The sequence below is a fragment of the Primulina eburnea genome, chromosome 12 (assembly GCF_022965805.1).
Source record: "Primulina eburnea isolate SZY01 chromosome 12, ASM2296580v1, whole genome shotgun sequence".
Lineage (NCBI taxonomy): Eukaryota > Viridiplantae > Streptophyta > Magnoliopsida > Lamiales > Gesneriaceae > Primulina > Primulina eburnea.
Window position 1 is genome coordinate 1453464 of NC_133112.1, and position 25818 is coordinate 1479281.

At 33.6% G+C, this 25818-nt stretch overlaps 5 protein-coding genes and 1 long non-coding RNA gene across 15 annotated transcripts in view; 3 read left to right on the plus strand and 3 right to left on the minus strand.

Moving 5' to 3' along the window:
- The first annotated feature begins 1670 nt into the window (after positions 1–1670).
- LOC140807440 (uncharacterized) lies at positions 1671–5940 on the plus strand. 8 transcript variants are annotated; one of them, XR_012112702.1, is made up of 5 exons: positions 1798–2206; positions 2432–4094; positions 4953–5268; positions 5345–5539; positions 5617–5940. It is a non-coding gene; the product is annotated as an uncharacterized lncRNA (long non-coding RNA). The 8 variants fall into 8 exon arrangements; XR_012112705.1 differs by having other exon boundaries at positions 5345–5416; XR_012112703.1 differs by having other exon boundaries at positions 4953–5186.
- Positions 5941–6300: 360 nt separating this feature from the next.
- Positions 6301–8074, minus strand: LOC140807439 (uncharacterized protein At1g01500-like). Its single transcript, XM_073164277.1, has 2 exons — positions 7142–8074; positions 6301–6775 (listed from the first exon to the last, which is right to left on the minus strand). The coding sequence occupies exons 1-2, from the start codon at positions 7736–7738 to the stop codon at positions 6542–6544; spliced, it is 831 nt and encodes a 276-aa protein (XP_073020378.1). The 5' UTR covers positions 7739–8074; the 3' UTR covers positions 6301–6541.
- Positions 8075–11149: 3075 nt separating this feature from the next.
- LOC140807068 (protein RADIALIS-like 3) lies at positions 11150–12316 on the plus strand. The gene is made up of 2 exons (XM_073163733.1): positions 11150–11760; positions 12028–12316. Exons 1-2 carry the CDS (start codon positions 11495–11497, stop codon positions 12050–12052), a joined length of 291 nt encoding a protein of 96 aa, XP_073019834.1. The 5' UTR covers positions 11150–11494; the 3' UTR covers positions 12053–12316.
- A 41-nt stretch (positions 12317–12357) lies between these two features.
- Positions 12358–16992, minus strand: LOC140807066 (uncharacterized). 2 transcript variants are annotated; one of them, XM_073163731.1, is made up of 10 exons: positions 16833–16992; positions 16679–16750; positions 16514–16588; positions 16104–16178; positions 15487–15567; positions 14566–14635; positions 14399–14490; positions 13416–13457; positions 13265–13345; positions 12358–12719 (listed from the first exon to the last, which is right to left on the minus strand). In XM_073163731.1, exons 1-10 carry the CDS (start codon positions 16860–16862, stop codon positions 12648–12650), a joined length of 690 nt encoding a protein of 229 aa, XP_073019832.1. In that variant the 5' UTR covers positions 16863–16992; the 3' UTR covers positions 12358–12647. The 2 variants fall into 2 exon arrangements, with proteins under 2 accessions (XP_073019832.1, XP_073019833.1); XM_073163732.1 differs by lacking the exon at positions 15487–15567.
- Positions 16993–20655: 3663 nt separating this feature from the next.
- Positions 20656–22559, plus strand: LOC140806523 (3-ketoacyl-CoA synthase 4). 2 transcript variants are annotated; one of them, XM_073163075.1, is made up of 2 exons: positions 20656–20938; positions 21013–22559. In XM_073163075.1, exon 2 carries the CDS (start codon positions 21033–21035, stop codon positions 22371–22373), a length of 1341 nt encoding a protein of 446 aa, XP_073019176.1. In that variant the 5' UTR covers positions 20656–20938; positions 21013–21032; the 3' UTR covers positions 22374–22559. The 2 variants fall into 2 exon arrangements, with proteins under 2 accessions (XP_073019176.1, XP_073019174.1); XM_073163073.1 differs by having other exon boundaries at positions 20656–22559.
- Positions 22560–24793: 2234 nt separating this feature from the next.
- Positions 24794–25818, minus strand: part of LOC140806524 (sugar transporter ERD6-like 6) — a 4941-nt gene continuing 3916 nt past the window's right edge. The window contains exons 10-12 of the mRNA XM_073163076.1: positions 25729–25788; positions 25337–25451; positions 24794–25178 (exon numbers count right to left, since the gene is read on the minus strand). Coding sequence (XP_073019177.1) covers positions 25051–25178; positions 25337–25451; positions 25729–25788 — 303 coding nt within the window. The 3' untranslated portion in view covers positions 24794–25050. The remainder of the gene's footprint in view (positions 25179–25336; positions 25452–25728; positions 25789–25818) is intronic.

Consider the following 25818-nt stretch of genomic DNA (forward strand, 5'->3'; position numbering starts at 1 on the left):
AATTTTGCCTATTCTTTATTTTCCAATACGGAAATTAGGGGTGCAAATGAACCGAATCGAGCCGAATAATAGTAAAAAAGTCAGGCTCGAATTCGGCTCGAAATAGGTATATTCGAGTTCGAGCTCGATTCGAAGTTCGATAATTTCAAATATTTGGGCTCGAGCTCGGCTCGAAATGAAGTTCGAGTTCGAGTTCGGCTCGAAATATTCGAATATATTCGTGAACTATTCGAATTATTGCTCGGATATTAAGGTTTGAAAGCTCGAAATGCTCGAAATATTCGAAATGTATATATATATATATATATATATATATATATATATATATATATATATATATATAATTATATTATATTAATAAAATATTAAGGCTCGCGAACTATTCGCGAGCTATCGAACAAAATAATTTGGGCTCGAGTTCGGCTCGAAAAAAAGTTCGAACGTGTTCGAGTTCGGCTCAAATTCGATAAGTTCGAATACGAATCGAATATTTATCGAGCCGGCTCGAAAAACTCGCGAACATGTTCGGTTCGTTTGCAGCCCTAACGGAAATACGTTGTTTAAATTTGAATATTTGTACAATCAAGCATGTTAAAATGATATAGACGACGATAACAATGCATTCAAATATTTAAATCATATATAATTTAATTATCATATTTCAGTCGGTTTTCAATCGAGAACATTATTATATCCAACAAAATCTTTTTCGAATTTTTCTCCCAATCAAAATTCAAACACATAAAATATCCGATTTGAATATTTCTTTTATGACGATAATTTTCAAAAGTCGATTTCTACTAAACTGCGTGACTTGTCATGCCGCTTATAAATTACTTAAAAATTGGGAGGTTCTTATATTTTTTCTGAAATCTTTTAATGTTTATTGTTTATTATTTAAATAAATATCCATATATATATAATAAGTTATACATTTATTGTGCATAATTATGTTAATAATGTTGAGATAGAACTCATTTTTTAGATGTATAATTTTGAAATACAATTGCTAAAACAGATTTTTTATTAAATAAAATAGAAATAAAAAATAATCATGATACAAAATTAGTTATCATTAACTTCCAAGCTTTAACAGTGCAACATATATGATATAAATATTTTTGAAAAATATTGTCTTATTTTTGTTTGTCGTTTGATGATTATTTAATCACAAAAGACAAGAATTAGTGTGAGACGATCTCACAGATCATATTTGTGAGACGAATCTTTTATTATGGTCATCCATGAAAAAATATTATTTTTTATACTATGAGTGTGTTTGGTTGAGTGGATTAAATAAGGATAGATTAATAGTCAAATATTTATCGTTAAAATTTTAAGTTGTTTTAATAATCATTTTGACCCGGTTTAAGATCCAATTTTATAGATAACTATTTGATTAATAAAATTGGATCTTAAATCGGGTCAAAATGATTACTAAAACATCTTAAAATTTTAACGATAAATATTTGACTATTAAATCCTCATGTCTCACAGATTAAGATCCGTGAAACAGTCTCACATAAAACTCATTCATTACAAAAATATCATATTTTAATTTTTTTTGTCATTTGATGGATCTTTATTGATAAAAAAGAACGCTTTTGTATTTTTTTAATTTTTTTTTTTGTTACCCAAAAATAATACGTGTATTTAAGTTATAGGTTGAAACACGAAACACACGTTTCTCCCGATTATTTCAAACGAGGACATCCTTATCTTTTCCCAAATTGGGATCCGATCACAACCGTCGATTATTCCGTAGGATCATCTGCGCCCTCCGATATATAATTAACCCTATTGTCTCACATCTTTTATTCCCAGCTGCCGCCTTAAGGCGTGTCCGGCTCCCCTTTTTTCTCAGATCTGCTCTTTGTTGTTTCTCCTTTTCCAAAATTTCTCGCAGATTCCGTCAGATCGTGTGACGATCTACGTTTTGATTATGACCTTGCAGCTGATGGCCCAGCTGTTGATTTTCGGCGATTCAACCCGCCGGACAATCAGAGCTCCTTATTAGTTAGACCAGGCTATCTTCTCCGGTGCATCTCACACTTAGATGGTCCGGACCATATGTTTAGAAGCGGGGAAGTCCGACGATGGGGTTCAACCGGAACCGGCCTCCTGCCAATCTATCATCAATTCAATAATTGATGGGGATAGCCGATGATCGGGTAGATCTTCTATGGAATCAGGCTGATGTATTAAGGTGACTTGTATATCTGTTTGACGTAGATATGTAATCTTATGACTTTTATTTTTGAAACTTACGTTCGTAGTTCTTCATTCATATGAACCGGTGCTCTATAGGTGTGTTGATGGCGTGCAGAGATTCATGTTTCATACGCATGGGGTGAATTTCAATCCACGATCTCGTTGATAATATTCTAGATCATTTGTATAGTTATTTGTTATTATTTTTGTTCAATCGTAGCCACTGAAGCGGTGTTTGTTCGTTTACCAGAGCTTTTTGAGTTGGTCGCCGATTTCGTGTGCTTCGAAACCATTAGCTTTGTCAACTATGGTTTCTCATCTGGAATGAACCTGGAGCCAACGCCGCTGTGGCCGTGCTGAAGGGAACAAAAGCTCTTGACGGTTTGAGTAACGTGTTATCATCAATTAATTGTCACTTATATTAATGTTTCAGTAATTATGAGCCTAGTAGCGGTGAGGATGTACATCTATGTAAAAAAAGAGTGCGAAAGATGACTTGTGGTGGTTGTCCAATGACCTTTGCCATGATGGGTGCGCTCGCATGGCAGGTCGCCAAATTCAATAAATAAGTTAATTTTGGTTTCGAGGGGAGATGGTACGGGATTTTACCCGGATCTTCCCTCGTGTGTGGTGTCGTCTTTTCATTTTCTTCCTGTTTTCGTCATTTGGTTTAGTTTTACCCTCAGTAGCCGAATTTCCAGCAATCAATCCGATCAGTTTGGCTTTGAATGGTTTGTCGATAAAAGCGACCGATTAATATAATATTACAATCCATTCGAGGCCAAGCTGAATTAAACTGAGCAAGCATGTCAACACCTGGACTGTCACCAGAGGCATCGGTAATTATAAAGGTACAAATTAGATCCATGTTTATTTGTTGAAGATATCGGAGTTCGAATTGGTTTTAAGAATTTGCTAACAAACCTCATTAAAACATTTATATTTGTTCTCGATCTTCATTTCTCGACAAATTTTTGGGCAAGATTTATAAATAAGAACGTTTACATTCGCAACTGTAAGTGGAGGCCAGTAATTTAATTTGCTATGCTCATATGTCACTCAAAGGCTTGTATAGACCTTTAAAAAGTGAATCAAGAAACTGAAATTCGAGCACCATGCGCGGATTGATGATTGTGTTGTTTCAGCTGTAGATACTCTAGATTTTTTCACGTGTATTTTATCCAAGTTTTCTTCGTATATCTGACATGCTAAATTTTTGAGTATTGTAGTTTTTTCTTTCTACATTTGGTTCAAGTGCCTAAGACCGTAGCAAATCATCAACTCTTGTCTTTAACGTTCATGTTTTAGTACTACTAAGTGTTACCTGTTGTAATTTGAGAATCTGTGATTGGTATTTGTCGGAAGATTGTAAGTTGAAAAAGAAGGCTTCAGGATTTGTTGGAATGATCGTCATTTGTATACATGGGCGATCTTACTCCCATTTATCCTACCGAGTAAAGCTTCTCTACCCGACGAGCGTGCAACCGATACATGATGTGCTGGTACTGCATCATATGGATAGAGGAATGCCTGCAAAGGTGGCAAGAAGATGACTTGCTTGACTGTTGCTGATGACTATACACAATGTTCATGGAGATGATAGTGCTCGTTTACAATATGAGGTGGAATGTTTCTTTTGTTGACTTATGCTGTGCAAATCTCTGTAATTTAGCGCATCTGTGATTTCTTGACCAATGGCCCAGGCAACTCCGTCCTGGGTTGAGTGGTACGTTGTCGTTTATGGGTTATAACACCACACTTGGGAAGTGCTTAACCAATGGCCCATCGAACTCCATCCTGGGTTGAGTGGTATGTCGCTGTTTATGGGCTATTATAACATCACGATGGTCACTCAATGCTCTAGCCTACTGCTAACAGACACGGTATCATCATGATTAAAGTATTTTGTTTATTTTTTAATTTACATGCTCTGTCTTGAAGCGCGTGTTAAGAGTCATGCTGAGGTAGTTTGATATGCTTTACGAAGAAAAGCTTATTTTTGAATGTGTGGCAAATATATGATCAAAGTTGGGTTGGTCTTGTATCTCATTTCGCCAATTTTTTCTCTAATGGGCTTAGACATACAGAATAGCTCCAATTTTATTTTCATGGACCAGGAAATTTTATGGTCCTGCTTTCATTGGTTAATAACCGGAACTTTCACCAGATGAGAGAGATTGTGTGCTACTTGATGGAAATGCCTCTTCTCAGTGAGCGTCTCTGGGATTGTGGTCTTTAACCGAAATTCACAATGTTAATTCGTTATTGTATGCCCATTGCTTATATTTACTGTTGTGCATCTTTCTCTGAGGTTAACTAACCGGATGTGAGCATCAAATGGCATGTATGTGATGAACTAGAAGAAAGAGGGGAAAAAAGTGAACCGTGTGGCTTGTTGATATGCAATTAAAATTGTGTGCAACGGTGAAATGTTTATACTCGGTAGAGATGAAATGTTCACATTAAGTTTTTCTGGGAAAGTGGGGTATCTTGTCTCGTTCGGGGTCATGATATTAGGATATCAGTGCAGCTGTAATTTTTTATTGTATTCCTGAGGTTCTGGTGTAACTGAAACATGATATAGTTGGGGGATGGAAGGTTATATGCTTGGACGTTGGAGTACAACGAAGGTTTTTTTATACCCTACTAGTTATATAAATTTTTTTAATGAGAAATAAACATCATTTTAAGCTTCAAAGATCTTTCAATGGGAATTAGTTAATATCATTTTAGGCTCTCAGATCTATCAAGAGGACAATGGTTATTGTTGATGACCAACGCTTGTGAAGGATCCATAGCTCAAACATGGAAGAGCGGCAGGATGGTGGTTCGAATCCGCCTGGATCCCTGAAAAAGTTTTTAATTTGGACTGAACCGGTCAATGATTTCAAGCAGTTTTTGGAAGAATAGAGAAATTGGAAAATGTGTCCAACTTGCAATTAATTAAATAAATAATTAATTATAGCAAAAACGAGGTAAAAAGTTTTTTTTATGGAGTCTAGAGTAATTTAGTGTAGGTGTATTTTTTTTAAACCCCGATCAAACTCACTTGAGAAGGTATTTTTGATATTCAAGTTAATGTTATTTTTCTGAAAATAGTTGCTAAGGTTTATTTTACAATTTTTCCGTTCAGGGTCTTACGTTCACGTCAATAGAGAGAGACACTTCTCGGCCTTGGACTAGATTGAAAATATCTGTTTCTCTGGTTCGCCGCCATCTTAACTGAGTTGGCATTTCAAGTTTCTTGAAACTTTTATTGATTTGTATCGCGCTGTATCATGCGTTGTTTTTATCGGAACTGGTCAACCATAACAAGTTAATGAATAAAGTATTGGCAAATAAAAGTTGAAATTTCATTCTTCTCACATTTAATAATTATAATAATTACTTTCTTACCCCATGCAGGAGCAGACCATGGAGGCGGATGGTGGATACCATTCATTTGGGAAGTAATAATATCTGCGAAATTTATTTAAAATAAGACACTATCTTATCTGTAAATGACGTCTCTCTCATGGATTTGTATTTTTGTGCATCACACTCATGTATATTTCCTATGCTACAAGTTTCTAGGCGAGGGCAGAAGGACCGTGAATATAGGCATAAAAATTGTGAATTAGGAAGGGAAAAAAACTCGAGAATGAGACGATTCGGATGGAGCGGTGGAATCTGTACTTTGTGTCTCATATAATGTATTTTTCGTTTTTATTCGATTGATATCATTTAATATGTCTTCTAGTAAGTAATCATCATGATTCATTTACTCTTTAGCGAGGATACATTTCTCAAGCCATCAATATGGAGATAATTGCAATTTGCAAAATGTGTTCGTCCAAACACCAACACAAAATTTATTCTCAAAATTATATATCCATGCGTGTGTTATATCGTGGGAATGGTTTATTGAAAAAATCATCATGAAAATAATTCAATAACACAAATCATATGTTTTTTATTTCGAGTTGATAGAATAGATGAGCGTTTGATTTAAAGCTTGATATTTCTTATTAATATTTTTTCGAACGTTTGTATAATACGGTTTGTAGATTATTTTGTTAAACAACATGTGCGATAACGTCGGTGATTTCCTTGTGAAAAAATAATACTAACACAATTACCTTTTTATATAAATATTTATGGCTGTATGTCCAAACAGTTCAAACATGGAGGCGCCAGCATATTTGTAGGTAGGTATGCTGCAGAGGAAGGGAAAGCTTGCTTTTCAAGAAACAACGTCGAACTGCGAAATTTTCAATCTAAAACCACCATCGCAGCATAAAATTTCCCACGGCGGTGAGACAAATATGAGATTTCGAAGTGATGACGTAAGCTAAAAAAATCCTCTTTTAAGGGTTCGGGTGGTGGTTTGATAGGTCCGAACAAACAACCCGATACTGACTCCAACACCAAGGCAAATGCTGAGGCCTAATCCGACTCCCACACGAACCCCAGCGTTGAACCAAGAAATCTCCCAATCTTCGGCCTCTTTATTTTCCATTGGACTCCAGCACAGGTTGTAAAAGTCTTCTTCACTAACTGGTTCGTAATTTCTGCAATCCGAAATCTGAAAAATGCAAACATTAGATGTTTACCATTCATATGATCATAAAGGGATTTTGAAAAGACCATAATTACAAGTGCAATAACTATGTTGGATACGAAGGACACGATAACTTCAATTGGGAGCGACTTTACCGATAAATATGCTAAGAATTTAAGGCTCTGAACTTATATATTTGAGCTGAACATCGAAAAATTTAACTTTTTTTGTTCGAATTTGGTTTAAAAACAAATATTAGAAAGACGAGAAATCTATTTATTTAATATATGGATACGGCAGTTAAATATGAATACGATACCAAGCCAGAATAATACATGAAACTAAATCTTGCAAGAGTATGGTGCCACAAAGATTATTAAGGTAAACTACCTGCGGAATGGTATTCAACACACCAAATTTCCCATGTCTTTTGCGGTTAAGTTGCAAGGTTTTGGTCAATATCATGGGAGATCCCGAAAAACAACCAGCCACATAAACTTCAAGTGCAGGTGTAGTGTATCCGGAATCCTTACACTGCCTCTCCGTCAATAATGCGTCGCCGGAGCTGATTACCGATTCACAATTCATGCTCCATTTATTGGAGCCATCTGAACTCCATAAATCCAAAACACCCGTGATCAAAAGGTTATCTTTATCGAGTACTTCAAATTTCACTCTATCAGTTAACGTAATACTGTCTGTGCTCACAAACGTGACCTCCTCAGATTTCTTGTCCACTCGATCCCGTCGAAGAATGCAAGAGCTTCCCTCCCATTCTATGGAACAAGCTGCTCCATTTACCTTAAGAATTGTGTCTTGACTTAGAGGGATCAGGTTGAGTGTGAGACATTCTGGGGTCGTGCCATCAGCAATAAACTTGCTGATTCTGACGTAAAACACTCTTATGTGCAAAGGATGAGTGGGAGTATGTAGGACTGTGTCACTCATTTTACCATTGCTATTCGGTTCATAGTAACAATTTCCCATATCTCAGTAGCTTATTTTGCATCAGAGCCCAAGAAAAATGAAAAATAGAAAAGAATTTTCAGCTGCGATGCAGAGTTGGCCGAGGAGCAACTACATAATCTGGCAGAAAGGATTTGCATACGACGAGGTTGAATGGTGTCTTTGTAATCAAAATGAAAGTAGATTTTGCTTCGGAGAACTTAAGGAAAACGGCTCACTTTTGGGATTCTAATCCCATCCTTAAAATAGTCTGTAGTTTTAGTTCTTTGGGATGTGAACAGGAACTTGAAGCCGCCAAATCCAACGGCAGGAGACCATAAGTTTGGTTTTGTGGCCTGTGTGTGGTCGGAGCCCACGTTTTGTGTAAACTGTGGTCTATATTTAATGCATCAATAAATATCTAAAGAATATCCATTTGAGTTTGATTATCATTTGTATCTTCTGCGAAAGAATGTCAGCCAAACACATTTCAATTGGTTAACCAATAAGTATTTGATCTTCATTTAATTTAATAAATAATTTAGTTCATGGCTATTTTTATTTGAAAATCGTTTAGAGATAAGGATGAGATTGAGAAAATAAAATTATAACAAAATGAAAATTTAATTTTAAAAATGACAAAAATTTGTGTGAGATGATTGCACGGGTTGTATTTGTGAGATGAATCTTTTATTTGGGTCATTAATGAAAAATATTACTTCTTATGCTAAAAGTATTACTTTTTATTGTGAATATGAGTAGAGTTGACCCGTCTCACAGATTAAGATCCGTGAGATGGTCTCACATTAAACTCACTCTTTAAAAAAACAACACAAAAGAGTCTCCTACGTAATTTAAACCTTGTATATTTAAATTTCAGAGTAGGTCTCTTGTGAAACGGTCTCACGAATCTTTATCTGTGATACGGGTCAACCATACCGATATTCACAATAAAAAGTAATACATTTTTATGGATGAACCGAATAAGATAATCTTTTCACAAAATACGACCCGTGAGACCGTCTCACACAAGTTTTTGCCTAAATTTTAAACATAAAATCAACTTATAAGCTTTATAACAAAGTTTTCTAAGTGTTTGAAAGTTTATAAGCTCTGAAGACGTATGTGGTAAAAAAAAAATGTTAAAATAAATTGTTTGATAATCTGTCAATTGTTTATATTAATGAAAACATTTTGATTACTTTAACTTATTCATCGACATTTTATTTCCGTGTTTTAAAATACAAAATATCCCACAAATTATATTATTTTCTAAAGATATCCTCTCAAAATTCAGTAACACAAATCCAGAAAATATCCAAAAATATTTATTTGCGTTATTTCCATAATATTATTTCATGCTTGGAATTATGATTATAAAAATATATTATAATATAGAAAATATCAATATTTTAAAGATCAATTGCTTTATTTTATCATATATTTTAAAAGATATTTTTTAAAAAAAGACTTTGCTGCTAATAAATTTCTAAAATATCTTATACTAAAGATTTAGTCAAACAATCTTAGTAATTTATAGAATTTATATGTGCATACCCAATCTTCATATTAGCTATATAATTAAATTTTGAATTGTATTTGTGTGCTTATTGAATATCGTAATTTTTCCTTTATCGTGGCAATCAAAACAGTATAATAGAAAGAAATTTCCACATCCCAATATAAGAAAATTAAAGTAAGATAAGAAAGAAAAAAATTACGTATATTTAATATTCTCGAAAGTTTTCCCTTTTTATCATCGATTGACTTTTTTATATTCCGTTCAAAAATATTTCCCAAAAAGTTGCTTTATAATTTTAGGTGTATTTGCAATAAAAGTTTGTACGTAAAGATTTGTCTCGCAATTGACTGGTGAGACCGTCTTTTATGAATTTTTGTATTTTATAAAATTTAAGAGAGAATATCAATTTTAAGAGCATGCATATATAGTCTACCCAAAACTTTTGAGCATAAAAAGGAGAAAATGCAGATATTATCAAGAAACTTATGTCACTATATCTATTATCATGAAGAATCAAGGAAAAAAATAGCAAAAATGTAAGCAACTTCTCAGGTTGTGCTAAAATGGAAATTCAAATATTTCAAAATAGGAAATGAGATGCCACAATATAACCTCATATATTATATGTTGATAATAAACCCTCAAATAACATAGAATTATATAGGTATCACAATTCTTTGTTAAGATTCCACAAAATTCGTGGAAGTCTTTATCAAATTAATCAAGCATATTTAATTAGCCACGGGACAGATAAGATATTTGAGTTACAAAATTATCGTTGAACCATCTTTTTTCGGATAATATGCTAATAATATTTCTCAACAAAAGCTCATGACCAATGTTCCAAGTTCATGACGGGGTCTCGAGTTCGAAATTCATTTTGAACAAACTATTTGTCCCAACAAAAAAAAAACGTACATTACAAAACTCATGTGATACTATTTCACGGTTCAATTTTAAGTGACGAATTTCTGAAAATATAACGAAAAATATTGTTTTTCATTTTTATCAATAATTTTTTGCTATTTTCCTTCATTCTTATCAACATGATCCCATTTTCAAGTTGGGATTAATCGGACCAAAGTTTGTGACAAAGAAAGGACAGGCATTGGTGAGGATTGAATGTTACTCGGCACCAACGTGGATGATAAGGATTCCAAATATTTCTCGATCATCTTTCAACAACAAGAATATTATTTTTACATTGAATTTTATTTTATCGATTATTTTAGCCTACTTATGTTCAGAAATAGACAGATATAAAATACTAATTGGCGCCTGTAAATTTCTGTTTTGAACTTTACCACATCACATGTGAGTGAGTGTGGCACTTCAATCAAATGGCTGCATGCATCTTCTTAGGACAATATATATTATTAGAAACCTTTGGATTTCAAGCAAATGTATTCATTCCATTTTCAGGATTTGGCTAATAATTAGAACCCCAGCAACATGGTGTTTCCTTTCTTTGTCTAGAAATAAATCGAGTTTGAGAAAGGACGACTCTACGTGCCCGGTCGATAAGTGACAGCTGAGATAATTAAATTTGATTCGTTTAGTGAAAAAAATATTAAGGTTCTTGCGATGATTGTCGAAGAAGAAAGATTAAGTCGGATATCATGCAAAAGACACCTTCATCCGTTGTTCACTCTATTGAATGTAACAAGAAGCATTTACTGATAAGCCAGAAAAGAACTAGTAGTGTATTGTTCATGCGTACCAAAAAAAGTGGAGTCGGTAAAGGGCAGAGGCTCACGTTTAACATGACCCTTTGAGAAAAACGAACAAAAAACATACAATGTATACATGAATTATGTCTCTATGTCTGTATTAAACACATGAAAAATCAAGATTGAGCTTTACCTGCTGTATTCAAACAATTTTATTCACGTTGGACCCGTCGTTTCACGTTTTAAAACCTTGTAAGGAGCAAAAGGGTGGAAGACATTCTTAATATATTATATCTCGCAAGGCAGATTTCGCTCTGAAACCATGTAAGCTTAGGTCAGCTGCTCATCGATCCAAAACTTGGGTTTTTTTCTCTGGTAAGATATCGTCTTTTCTACAAGTTGGTCCTCTTTTGCATGAAAAGTGAAGGAAAACAGCATCATGTCCAGCACACTTTCCCCCTAAAAGTGCGAGTGAAAAAAACCACACTGAGCCACCCAAAAAGAAGTACTTCCATGCTATAAATACAGCAGCTTAAGCTGTCATATTTCATTGAACACAACATTACAGTTATTCATAGGATAAGCATTCACTCTATATATACAAAGATGGGGTCGAATTCGACATGGACATCCAAGCAAAACAAACTGTTCGAGGATGCATTAGCAAGCTTTGACAAGAACTCACCGGAGAGGTGGCAGCATCTGGCTAGAGCAGTGGGTGGGAAGACTGTGGAAGAGGTGAAAACCCATTATCAGAAGCTGGTTGAAGATATAGATCACATTGAAACTGGAAAAGTGCCGGTCCCTAATTACAAATCTTTTGCTGAAAATGGAAATTATTCGTACAAAATGATGAATGATCAAGAGCAAAGGTAAAACAAATACTATATATTCATTTTTTGTTCATTTATTTTGAGCCAACAATATTTGTATCATTTCATCGAGTTATCCAGTTAGTACAAAATATGAATGATAATTACTACTTAGAACCCTATTATTGGAACGTCGAGCTTCAGAACAATTTGTCAAGAAATTCTCAATTCAGCATTAATATCGAAAATTTCGTTCGAGTCGTTTTTTTTTTTAAATGCCGTTTGAGTCTTCTAAGTAGCTGTGATGTTTTCTCAACTTTTTGTCAGGTTGAAACATCTAAAGCTCCGATGAAGCAAGAAGAAGAGCACACACCAAGCTAGGATCCATTCCCTCTACTTCCCCTAAAAGGAAAATGCGGCAACCAAATAAATTGTCACGAACATACTATGTATACAAATGGCGTTTCCCCTTTATATCAACTCAATGAAGCTCATATCTGTAACAAAAACAATTATGAAATTGTGTGAATATCAAACCCGCGTTGGATTTGGCACAGAATTATTTTGAATAGTTGTGTGGCATTAGGTGTTTTTAGCGAACTAATGTCATTTTTTTTATAATACGGCGTGTTCTCCAAGAAATCCATGTAGCACGTGTACGACAAACCATAATTCCCTTCAAGATTCTGTCTATTCAAGGTTCAGTGTTTTCAATTTGACCCAACTCAGGCTCAATCCTTTAATTTGACAAAAAAAATTGATCTAAGCCATAAATGTTCGAATAGCTTTTTGAGCCAATAGATAGTCCTGTTACTGAACTCGCAGGCAAATCAGGGAAGGTAACTCTTGCACAACCAACGGACAGAATTTAAGAAACTTTCTCTGAGCAGACATGATGAAACTCCAGAGCAGGTTCAAGATGAACAAGAATAGTGAAGGTGCACAATCTACAGAACCTCGTCAATTAGTCTTCGTGTAAGCGCTTTTGGGAGTCCCATTACACTATCAGTTTCACCAACCTGTACAAATACAGCAAATTCAGTCACGTATGGCTATCTGATGCTTATAGGTGAAGCAGTTGGAATGTAGCGGTTCAAGCGGTGTTCATGCAAGTATTTTTAGCATTAAAGATGCAAGAAAACTGGGATGTTGCAATTGCTTTTCATGTTTTTGAAATCTAAGTTTCGGTTTTTGCAGGTTAAGATAAAATAAACTCGAGTAGTGGAGCCACAACGAATAATTTTGGAAAAATATTTATGTTGTTTTAAACAAGAGAACATAGTCAACTAAAATGATGTCAATTGTGAAGGACTAGACATGCACTATCGTATTTATAGAATATCCTTTTTGACCTTCGTGCAAGTTTGATGAACCATATTTGCACGCTCCTTTTCTATTCAAAGACTCGTGAAAAAACAATCTAACATTCCCGATATTTCTATTGTGCTGATCTGAATGTGTTCCAAAGATCAGATGTTTCAAGATCAGCATAATGATCTCGTTTTAAGCTTCCACTAAAATGCCAGTAATTCATGATTTGAAGATGAGGGGATGTAAAACCTACCACTTCTTTCACATATGGTAATATGAGAGGATGTTCAATAATAAGCCCTCCAGCTACATTGAGCACAATTCCTTCTTCAATCTAGATAAATGAAAGGATAGCATTACTTGTTTATGGTTCTTAATAAGGAACCAAACAAAGAATTTTTTACCAGTTTATCTATTGCCGATTCTGGTATATCATGAAAATAAATCTGCACCATAGAGAAAAAGAAATGGTGAATTGAAGTTGCAACTGAGAATAATATCAAACAAAAATTAAATTAAGCCATGTACGATAGAATGACTTCACTCTGCATACAATAATTAGCTCTTCATTAATAAATTGCAACCAGAATGAGAAATGCAATTTTAAATCAACTTTCACATCAAATTACTTGAGTACATCCTAAATTATGAAAGAGTAAATAAATTTCAACAAACAAAACAGTTTAAAAGGTTATCAAAGTAAATGTAACAGAAAATGCAAGCATATCTTCTCTTTTTATAACATAGAGAACAAATTTTAAAGTTAATAACTTTCGCAGTGTCATCAGGATTAGAAAAATCATGGAAACCAAAGGTGTCATCAATATCCACAAACTATCCCTACACGAGCCCGAATATATAAAAACAATTTCCATGAAACTCTAAATTACCAGAGTTGGCACACAACTGCCAATGCTGGAGGCCAGACGTACACAAGCATTCCAATGGTAATAGGACCTCCGCCGGAATCAGGAGTTCCTCACAATTCATATTTCTAAGAAATTTCACCTCTCAAGTGATGACAATTTATGACACATTCTTACATCACCAGAGTACGTAAAAATGCAAAATCGGGTGGAGTGAGCAACACAGAAAACCACAGAAAATATCGAATGCAAGTTCTTTTGCCTAAAAATATATGATTATGATATAAAGTGTTTGTCATTTTTATGAAATGGCATTTTGGATGGACACAGCAAGCCATGTTATCAGCCTCCTCGATGAAAAGGGGAGACAAAACATTCAAAATTTCCATTTATCTATGCATTATGTTTGATTTGGAAAACCATTAAATTGGATTATGTCTAACTCTACAAATAAAACAAACTCCACATCCTATCATTATCCCTCACTGAGCTACCAACTGTTGAGTTCAGTTAGATAGTACCTCCACTTTGTCCCAATCTCCTTTTCTAAATCCACTGCTAAGGTTTGTAACAAGAACAGAACTCACAGTTGCTGCATGTCCACCAGAATAATCTGCAATTTGAGCAGATAATTTATCAGAGTAAGCAAATTACAAACATATAGGAAGAAAAAGTGATATAATCAAACCATTAAGGAATTGACGTGCTTCTTCTTTGCTGGAAGGTTTTTCCCTGATCACACCTTCATACACCACCACCTCCAGATCATTTTGAATTTAGGGTAAGATAAAAGAGAAACATGCACTCAGGAAAACTAATAATGGAACAACCATCAAATATGAAATAAGCATCTCAATATATGTTGAGGCCCACCCACAGCCATTTATTTCAGCAACTTGAAAAAAGTAACGCCAAGTTCTCACAATACATCAATCTCCAGACTCTTAATAATTTCAGCTCAAGGAAAAGATGGAAGAAATTTAATGATGTTAGTTCTTTATCCATTTGACACCAAGGCCATCAAAACATATCCTTAAAATAAAAAATTTATGTATCCTTGTTTGAGTATACAAAGGTGATTTCTCCACATGGGAAAACCACTCATTTCGTTTAGCGACAGATAAAAACAAAAATAAAGGGTGGAGGGTGAAGATACATGTGCATGAATTTCTTAAATGAAATTTATGGTCGATGAAAATTATAATCGAATGATTTCCAGATAAAACTATGCCGTAGATGGAAACCTCCGTAATAAGTTCCAAATTTTCAGCAGGAGATTGAAACACCTAAAAGAGAAGGTCAATGATGCAGCTTATTATTTCTACCAGTGGTTTCAATTTCACGTGTCAGTCTTAGTGTGTCATTATGCATGAAAATTCAAATGGTGTTTATCCAAAGCAACACTGAACTTATCCTTCAACAAACTTCATATATCACACTCATAAATGTGTGAGGCCCCCATCAACTCAAACAGAGCATGCATTTAAAGCAAGTGTTGCCCAAAACAAGCAATAGCTTGGTTTTTCTACTTTGTAACAAAAAAATGTAAGGAAAAAGGTAAAAGTCATATCTAAACCAGGATAACTAAACCAGGAGAGATTTCTTATACTTGATCACAAGTAATTAGCAGTGTTGACCTCGCATCCTCTTTGTATTCCCCAACAAGAAGCTTTGGTTTGACAGTTTCTACCTAATGAACAATTACATTTAAGGTAAGTTCCTGGCAGACATAATATGAAACTACGTGAAGCCAAGGAGCAGACAAAGAATGCTATTCAATTTGGCTTCCCGGCTGGCCAATACACAACAGCAGCAGATCATATTCTAGAAAGAACGTCCTAATCAACAACACAGCAATGGGGTTACCCATAAAGAAGTCAGTTTATAGTTGCTGTATGACCTGTATCCTATGGTAGGCTACACTCGCAAATTGAGAAAGAAATAAACCTTTAACTAGATAATCAAACAATAACGCAATGGTGCTTGGGAGGAGGAATCTTGGAGTTGAGGACTTGTAAGCAATACAATCATCGGCATGTATTCCTACCGCACTCCTCATCAATTATGTAAATGAGAGAATCTCTGGTAAGAAACCTAAAGAGATCTTCAGCAGGCGAACTCTAGGAAAGTCAGATTTATGCATGACATGTGAATGCCAGAAACTGATTTCTAAAGCAACAAGCATCCAATCAGACTCAAAATAAAGTATAAATTGAAAGAACATACAGTATCAGCTGCTATGAGAAGTGTAGTATTCTCTGAGGTTCCAACATCCCGAAGTTTTCTCATAATGGCATCTGCCTGAAGCACAAAATAAAGCACCAAGAAGGATCATTTATGCATAGTTTTTATGAGCTGAGCGAACATTTGGAAATATTAAGTACGAATATTAATGCAGGGCACTTCAACTTAAAAACTGAAACTACAGGAGGTTACAGCGCCCTTTGTAGCTATTAGCTGGCATAGTACAGCTTCAAAATATTCGTACTTGTTACACATAACATCTAATCAAATTCTGCAAAATTTGAGTTAAACCATAATTTCAAGGACCCATTTTCCATGCGAGTAAAACAGAGTAAACCAATAATTTTAAACGCGGCTCATTATCACTTCTACTCGTAAGAGATTCGGAATACCTTTGCCTCGGCAAGAACCATCACCAAATCCTCGGGCTTTTCTTCCCGTATTGCCTTCTCATCTATATCAGCAGACTATAATAAAAAAAAATCCCAAATTCAACCACCTTCCCCACATAAATTTTTAGCTCCGTATTACAGAATGAATATCTAAAAATATGTTACCATAGTAGTGAAATCATAACCCATTTCCGCTATAATTTGTTTTCGGGCAACAGAAGATGATCCCAAAATTATCTGTGACAAAAGAATTTAGTATCTGGGAACCGATAAGAGTAGCTATGCTCAATTAAAATTATTTTTTTTTGCCTGCATGCACCTTCAATTGTTGTTCCGTGTTTGAATCCATGTTTGCGATATTGAATTTTCGTTGTACAGAATTTTATGGCAATCAGCTTCGGTAGTTTTGTAAAGGAGTATCGATTAGGGTTCCAGTTGTTCTTTCGCACGCTTGTCAGTTCTTCAACAAATTACCACATTTTATTTTTCATAAAAAAATGTGTGATACTAAAATAAAAAATAAAAATTGGCTAATCGAGTGTATTTAAAATTATAAATTCGAGTCAAAATCGAACATAAAATTTTAAAATAATTATTTTTGAAAGATGTCAAGATATTTTATTCTATAATAATATTGAGTCGGTCTCTTGTGAGACTATCTCATGAATTTTTATCTGTGAGACGGGTCAATCTTACCGATATTCACAATAAAAAATAATACTCTTAGCATAAAAAGTAATATTTTTTCATGTATAACTCAAATAAGATATATGTCTCACAAAATACGACCCGTGAGACCGTCTCACACAAGTTTTTGCCAATAATATTTTATATCTATCACATAGCTGAAAACCTCCCCATCAACTCACTCCAAAATATGGAAAAACTTCCTTCTAATTTGAAAAAAGTTTTGTATTAATTTTTTAATATGATTTGATCAAATTAAAAAATAATAATAATGACAATGTCATTTGATTTATATATATTGTTATCATTATTTTACACATCACAGCGTCTTCGGCAGTATTAATTATATAATAATGGATAGTTCAGCAGTCTTTTCCAACTACGTTTGCTATATTATAAAATGGAAAGAAAATTAGGCTATTGGGCTTTTCTTTTAAGCCATTGGGCCTATCAGTGCTCTCTTAAATTGACATTTATTTGAATTGATTTCATGACAAAAATAAAATTTATGTAATTACATTCCCAAATTTTATGTAATTGACACTCAATTTTTTTGTTATATTATAATTTTTACAATTGTTAAAGAAAATACTTGTCAAATGTATAAAATATAAGAGAGATCATTTTTATTACTTGCTGACATTCGACGAAAGTATGCAAATAACATTGTTTTATTACTTTAAATTTAAGGTATTATCGATTTTTTATGACACTGAAACCACAATTACAACATTTCGGTGTACGTTTAGTAAACTTTCGAATTAATGCAACAGATCACGTAAACTGCACCGAACATACATGATTTAAGGTATTATGCTTTAGATTTCGGAGGCTTTTACAAGCAACTCCGAATTCCAATGATCAATGTCTTCATTTACACTTTTTTCCAATGTCGTTCCATTCTAAACCAAGTTAGCAAAAATTCACTTTACATATCACAATCAAGTATGAAGTATTTTAATTTTGTGAATTTTAAAATAACCAAAAAGGTTAGAATATAATTTTTTTAATCAAATCGATTTAAATTAAATATTTTTAGAAGAAATGTAAAAGAAAATATAATGTTCCACAAATGCCAAAGAAACTCTACTCCAAGACCAATCCTTTCCAATAGCTGTGAATGACAATAACGTAGAAGAAGCTTGTATGCTTCAAGTTCACAAGTTCGGGATGAGATTTCGTGTTCGAGGTTCAATTCCATCTCTCACTCAAAGTGTAAAAAATTAGTGTTGACTAATCATAATTGGAAATTAGTGTTGACTAATCATTATAAGAAGATATTTTCTTTTTTTACAAAATTTTGCTTGAATATAAAAATTCAGAAAATTATGAGAACAAAAGAAGAAGATAATTATACTGAGTTGCCGAAAATGACATTCGATTATTTGGCATGGGCTACCCATTGAATTTCCCCACCCCCTATCTGCTCCCAATTTTCAATATCACACCATTTTTTTCTAAAAGTTGGCCCATTCTAAATGGGTAGGTTACCATTTACTAGAACCCAATTTCGTACAAGTAATGCTCTAAAAAATATTTAAAAAAATACAATGATGGTCAAACGATACTTACTCCTAAATAATTTTTTCGAGAATCGACTAAAAAGCAGAAGATTCTGATACAAAATTTCAATAAGATATAACTAAATAAATAGAAATAGTATTTTTTTAAAAAAAAGAGAGAAGGAAAACTAACTGGAATCTAATAGTAATAATAATATTATTGTTATTATTTAAAAAAATGCCAAATGAGAAAGAAAAAAAAATCTTATGTGGTGCTTTCGATTGCAACTTGGTGCTGTTAGTCCGCACGCAGGTGTTGCCTGCCCAAATAGCTGTTTCCGATTTGTATAATTTTTTAATACTTTTTGAAACGTAGAAAACTAATTGTGTTTGACGATTTATGTTAGTCTAGAATTTAAAAGAAAAGAATGGAAGGTCAATTCACTCAAGGATGGAGAAGTAGAGAGACAATTGAAATTTTGCCAGGTCCCTTTATATATATATATATATATATATATATATATACTATATATTATATATATATAGATATAGATAAATGTTGTAGGTTTATTTATGACCCTTTGCCATTTATTATTTTCTAATATATATATATATATATAATGTTTACACGTTTGTTACTTTAATTTATAAAAATAAAAAGACAAAGAGTAGGTCTTGTGAGACGGTCTCACGAATTCTTATATGTGAGACATGTCAACTCTATCGATATTCACAATAAAAAGTAATATTCTTAGCATAAATGACCCAAATAAGATATCTGTCTCTCAAAATATGATCTTTGAGACTGTCTCACACAAGTTTTTGTCAAAAGACAAATATGATGTAGTAGTTGAGTTTATTTCCAATAATTTTAAAGTATAAAATGCGCTCCTTGTTTTACTATCTACTTTTTTTTTTTTTAAAATGTGTTTTACTATCTACTTAGTATATTATCTTTGTGTTCTTATATATAATTAGTTATTAAAATTAGTAATTATGAGCATTTGAATAATAATTTAAATTTATAAATTCTAAAAAAACGGGAAAAAAAATTAAAATTAAATTAGATGTGTTTTTTTATAAATAAAAAATTTTACTTTCTAAAATATTTAACTCTCATTTCTTAATAATATATATGTATATAGTACAAAGAGACTTTAAAAATTATTTGAATAATAGGTTTAAGGGAATATAATTATTTAAAAATATATATATATATATATATATATATATATATATATATATATATATATATATATATATATATATATATATATATATATAGAAACCTATCATACAAATAATTTTTTAAGTCTCTAAATTTGTTAAAAAAAAATTTAACATGAATAAATTAAAGAGCAGTAGTGTCTAAAAAGCGTGAATCGCTCTGAAGCGTGGATGTCGAGCTCCAAGCTTTTCAAGTTTAAGCGAGATTAGCACATGCTTAAGCGTGAATTTTTTTTTTTATTTTTAATGTAACTGTAATTATCTCAAACCAATAAATAGATAAAATAATACATAAATATGATTAATTTAAGTCTGATTCATGAATTCTTATATTTATAAAAACATAAAAATCTCAAAATTACAATCTTTATTTGTTTTTACAACTAGACCACATTAAAAAAATATTAAATATTTGTCAAATCATTATCATGCTTAATCATAATTAAAATTAAAAAATAAACGTTTAAATTATAAACTTAATTTATTATTTTAAAATAAAAGGACATACTTTAAAAAATTAAAAATAAATATATGTGAATTAATAGTATTTAAACACATTTAATTAAGCATCTTAATTATATTTAATTCGATCAAATTATAGTTTAAATATTTTTTTTCGTTTATCTTTGAAGCGAAACATTTTTGTCGAGTTTTAAACTTAAACAGTGTTTTTTTAGAACACTCTAGGGTCCATGAAATTTGAAAAAATTACAATAAATTATTTGTTCCAAAACAATACGCAATCCAAAACCTTTTTCCTATAAGAAACTGAAGCCCCGAGCAAATAAAAAGTCCGATGAAATTTAACACTGTCAACGCCGCAGGAATCTCCACCAGTATAAGCCCGTTCTGCTACCTCTCTCCTCCACTTTTTCTTCCATTTTTTTATCCCCAACTCCGCGGCCATGGACGGAGGAGCAGGCGGCGGTCAAGCCCAAGAAGCCGCCGTCGGCGTGCAGATACACCATAGCCGAAGCCTACCGGACTTTCTTCAGAGCGTCAACTTGAAGTACGTTAAACTCGGTTACCATTACTTGATCTCTCATCTGTTGACTCTTTGCTTGGTGCCTGTAATGATTGTAGTCATCATCGAAGCTTCGCAAATGAATCCCAATGATGTCTATCAATTATGGCTTCATCTTCAGTACAATCTGGTTTCCGTTATAATTTGCTCCGCGTTTCTCGTGTTCGGGGCAACTGTGTACATGATGACCCGACCCAGACCCGTTTACTTGGTGGACTACTTCTGCTACCGTGGCCCGGATAGTTTGAAGGCACCTTCCCAGCGCTTCATGGAGCATTCGCGCTTAGCGGGGGATTTCGATGAATCCTCGCTTGAATTTCAGAGGAAGATTCTGGAAAGGTCGGGGCTGGGCGATGAGACTTATGTTCCCGAGGCGATGCATTTTCTCCCACCGCGGCCGTCAATGCAGGCGGCGAGGGAGGAAGCTGAGCAGGTAATGTTTGGTGCGCTGGATAGTTTGTTTGCGAATACGAATGTAAAAGCTAAAGATATTGGGATTTTGGTTGTGAATTGTAGCTTGTTTAATCCGACACCATCTTTGTCAGCCATGATTGTAAATAAATACAAGCTAAGGGGGAATATTAGGAGCTTTAATTTAGGGGGAATGGGGTGTAGTGCAGGGGTGATTGCCATCGATTTAGCTAAGGATATGCTGCAAGTTCATGGGAATACATATGCGGTTGTGGTGAGCACTGAAAATATTACGCAGAATTGGTATTTTGGGAACAAGAAATCGATGTTGATACCAAATTGTTTGTTTCGAGTCGGGGGTTCGGCTGTTTTGTTGTCGAATATGAGTAAAGATAAGAGGGTGGCAAAGTACAAGCTTGTTCATGTGGTGAGGACTCATAAAGGCTCTGATGATAAGGCGTTTCGGTGTGTGTATCAGGAGCAGGATGATGCTGGGAAGACGGGTGTTTCTCTGTCGAAGGATCTTATGGCTATTGCCGGTGGGGCGCTCAAGACTAATATCACCACTTTGGGTCCTTTAGTACTGCCTGTCAGTGAGCAACTTTTGTTCTTTGCAAAATTGATACTTAAGAAGTTTCTTAACAAAAATGTGAAGCCTTATATCCCGGATTTTAAGTTGGCATTCGATCATTTCTGCATACATGCTGGGGGAAGGGCTGTGATTGATGAGCTGGAGAAGAACCTGCAGTTGCTGCCGGTCCACGTGGAGGCTTCCAGGATGACACTGCACCGATTTGGAAACACTTCTTCGAGCTCCATTTGGTATGAGCTGGCTTATATTGAAGCAAAAGGGAGGATTCGTAGGGGTCACAGAGTGTGGCAGATTGCTTTCGGAAGTGGTTTCAAATGTAATAGTGCAGTGTGGGAAGCCATCCGGAATGTTAAACCATCTAAAAATGGGCCTTGGGCAGATTGTATCGGCAGGTACCCCGTAAAAATAGTTTCTTAGCATATCAAACTATCATTTCATAGTTTACAATACGAGGCCCTCGTTTGGAATTTAAGTTGTCAGTTTCTCCCTAGGTTTGCCATATCTATATTTGTTCTACTTTGTGACTTCTCAATCTTGTACTATTGGAAAATTACTTGATCATCTGTTGATATTGGCCAGTAATAAGATTATTAATATGTCTAAGAGGCTTTTCCATGTTTAAAAAAAGTTTCATTGTTACACTTTTATCAGAATCTTGATTGAATTTACCGCAGTTAGTTTGACTTCATTTTCGTGCGAAAAACCTCAAAAGTTTGTCAAATGTTGTCAAGAATGAACTAATCATCCTTACATGTAGTCACTGAGGATGGTTAGAAATGTTTATCAGGTCATAAAAGATGACATTTTTAACTTCTTCAGAACTTGATCAATCATGCATCGCATCATTTTTCTCGAGTATATGAACAGCATACTCTTATTTATCATGTTGGAAGTTGGACCTCAGTCGAACCATGTATATTCACTTTCCATTACCCCGACCTATATGATCTACATCGCGAGACAAGGAGAATGAACTTGTCACACTTGCAGTTCTGATACAAACTTGAAGATGAATCGAGGTTCTTAAGCAAGCGTCTCAACTAACCCGAAATTTTTAATCTTTGAAACGCCTGTCTGATTCAAGATCACAGCTTGTTAAAGTTTGTATTTGATCAAATTTATGCTTAGATGACCATGTATGATCCCAGATTTAGATCTCGTCCCGTTTATTATTTTTTTCATTTGAAATTTTGTAGCTGTAGCTGGCATCAGCCAGTTCTACAAGGTGTGTTACACACAAATTAGATCATTATCTTGTTGTGCTCGTCCCCTCCACTGTTTTGCTGTCTTTAGATTTAAGCATGTGAAATTCTGTGAAGCCATTTTATTTTTGTTGGCCATGATTTGACAGCTAATTGTAAAATTGCCGTTCTGTCTTCTACTCTATTTTGATTGCTATATCGGCTATTGGGTTTTTTTTTTTTGTTTAAAAATTTGTGTGATACAGTCTCACAGATCGTATTTTGTGAGACAGATCTCTTATTTGGATCATCTATGAAAAAGTATTACTTTTTATGTTAAGAGTGTTATTTTTAATGATAATATTAGTAGGGTTGAACCGTCTCATAGATAAAGATTCGTGAAATCGTCTCACAAGATATCTACTTTTTTTAAAAATTTGGTTTCCAATTTTATGTATTATTGTGTGTTGTTTTCTTTTCTTTTAATAAGGGTAAATTTTTTATATAATTAATCGATTATTTTGAGAAGGGAAGTTGTGGTTCACAAAATATATAGACCTCACTTGCTTTGACAGCAAAGTAACAAAATATAATGATTTGCTAATACCTCAATGTTATGGTTGTTTTTACATTGGGTGTGTTTTATTGTCATGAAAAAATTCACAATATGATAAAATAATAACTTTTTAAATAAAATTAATTTTGTAACCAATATTACACTCAACCATCGATTGGTCCTTGAATTTAGAAATTTTTCCATAATTTCTAATTCTATAACTTGAACAAATTAATCAAATTATGCTAAAAAAGAGCTTCTCCAATTGGATGCGGGCCCCGTGACAGAGCCCGAATTTATGGCGGAACAGTGTAGCAGCACCCCATCGCTTTTTAGTGTTGACCATTTATTTAATAACTTTTTTTTCTCAATTTTTCTTTAAAAAGGATGCCTTTTGACCGTTCGAGATTATTTTATTAATTTTAAAATAAACTTATTTATTCAGAAAAATCAACTGTCTATTGTGAATAAAATAATGGAATTTTTTTTTTAATTTGATTTTATGCATGCAAATGGATTGGGGATGAATCATATATCCGGTAGAAAGATGGCGTTAATTTAGTACAAAAAATATGTTAAAATCAAGGTTTAAAAAGCGTGAAGCGCCTCGAAGCGCGGATATGGCTTAAACATGAAAAAACGTTTTATATCTTTAGTGTAATTGTAATTATCTCAAACCAATAAATAAATAAAATAATACATAAATATGATAAATTTAAGTCTATACATTAGTTCTCATATTTATAAAAACATAAAAATCTCAAAATTACAATTTTTATTTGTTTTTACAATTAGACCACATTAAAAATATTAAATATTTGTCAAATTATTATAAGACATATCTTCAAAATAAATAGATGCGATTAATTGTACTTAAAAACACTTAATTAAACACATTAATTAAACTTAATTCGATCAAAATACAGTTTAACCGCGTTTTCATTTTTCTCCGAAACGTGGCGTTTTTGTCGCGCTTAAGCGAGCTTTTTAGAACACTGGTTAAAATAGAGTAACAGATTGTAAATCAACGAAACACGTGCTATCCTAAAATTGATTAAACTAAACACATTGCTATGTAATATAGTCTCAAGGATAGATAATAATATGAATATGAACTTATACATCCCAAATTTATTTATCCGCTGTGCAGACATGACAACAATAGTGAATAACTTACAGATCTCAAATAGGATTGACTCCGATCTTACCTACCAAAAGTATTTTGAAGAATCCAGGTTTCTTTTCTCTCTTTTTTTACAGATACAAAAAATAATCACACAACCGATTTCGGGTACAACATGTGATCGATATTACGATCGACGACAACAAAGAAAGGGGTGATGAATAGGTACACGGATCAAAATACAGAAGCTCGTCTAAAAGAGAACTGGATTTCCTCTAAGGTTTTTCCCTTGGTCTCAGGAACCCAAACTGTTACAAATGCCAAACTGAAAACACACATGGTCATGTATATAGCGAAACTTCCTGTAAACAAGCACAAACAACTTGTTATTTCTCCGGTTAGAAATTAGCCAAATCATATCCTTTTTGGATCGAGATGGTCATGATTCAAATTAACAAATATTTCGCATACTATGCGTTTAGTACAATTGACAAGCAAATAGAGGGAAGGTCGGACAAACCTCCGCTGCTCCAAGCCAGAAATATCGGTGCAGTCATAGTAATGATCCAAGAGAAGAGCCAGTTGGCCAAAGTTGCCACACTCCCAGCCAAACTTTTCACTTTAACAGGGAGAATCTACGGTAATCAGATACAAGGTAACAATGTCAAGATTTCTAAAAAAGAGCCTTTCCTTTAACTAAGTGGTAGATGGACAGACTTTTGATTTAAATTTCATATTATATTCAAACATGAACTTGTTTACCTATTTTTCAAAGAAAAAACACATAGAAAAATGTTATATTATATTCAAACATAAGATACTTATTCAAGCTAATAACTTCTCTAACCAAATTTGCTCATTAAAACAATTAATCTGCATCATAATGTTCGAAAATGAAGAAGTGGGCAGTACCTCAGACATAATAAGCCATGGAATTGGCCCCATCCCAAGTGAAAAAGACACAATCATCAACTACAATGGGGAAAAAGAGAGCAAAACAAA

Coding starts and splice junctions, on each gene's coding strand:
- LOC140807439 (XM_073164277.1), bottom strand. CDS start 7,738: ATGGGAAATTGTTACTATGAACCGAATAGCAATGGTAAAATGAGTGAC. Junction 6,776..7,141: donor TGTTGAATACCATTCCGCAG/GTAGTTTACCTT, acceptor TGCATTTTTCAG/ATTTCGGATTGCAGAAATTA.
- LOC140807068 (XM_073163733.1), top strand. CDS start 11,495: ATGGGGTCGAATTCGACATGGACATCCAAGCAAAACAAACTGTTCGAG. Junction 11,761..12,027: donor ATGAATGATCAAGAGCAAAG/GTAAAACAAATA, acceptor ACTTTTTGTCAG/GTTGAAACATCTAAAGCTCC.
- LOC140807066 (XM_073163731.1), bottom strand. CDS start 16,862: ATGGATTCAAACACGGAACAACAATTGAAG. Junction 16,751..16,832: donor ACACGGAACAACAATTGAAG/GTGCATGCAGGC, acceptor CTTTTGTCACAG/ATAATTTTGGGATCATCTTC. Junction 14,636..15,486: donor TGCTAATTACTTGTGATCAA/GTATAAGAAATC, acceptor AATGATCTGGAG/GTGGTGGTGTATGAAGGTGT.
- LOC140806523 (XM_073163073.1), top strand. CDS start 20,835: ATGGACGGAGGAGCAGGCGGCGGTCAAGCCCAAGAAGCCGCCGTCGGC.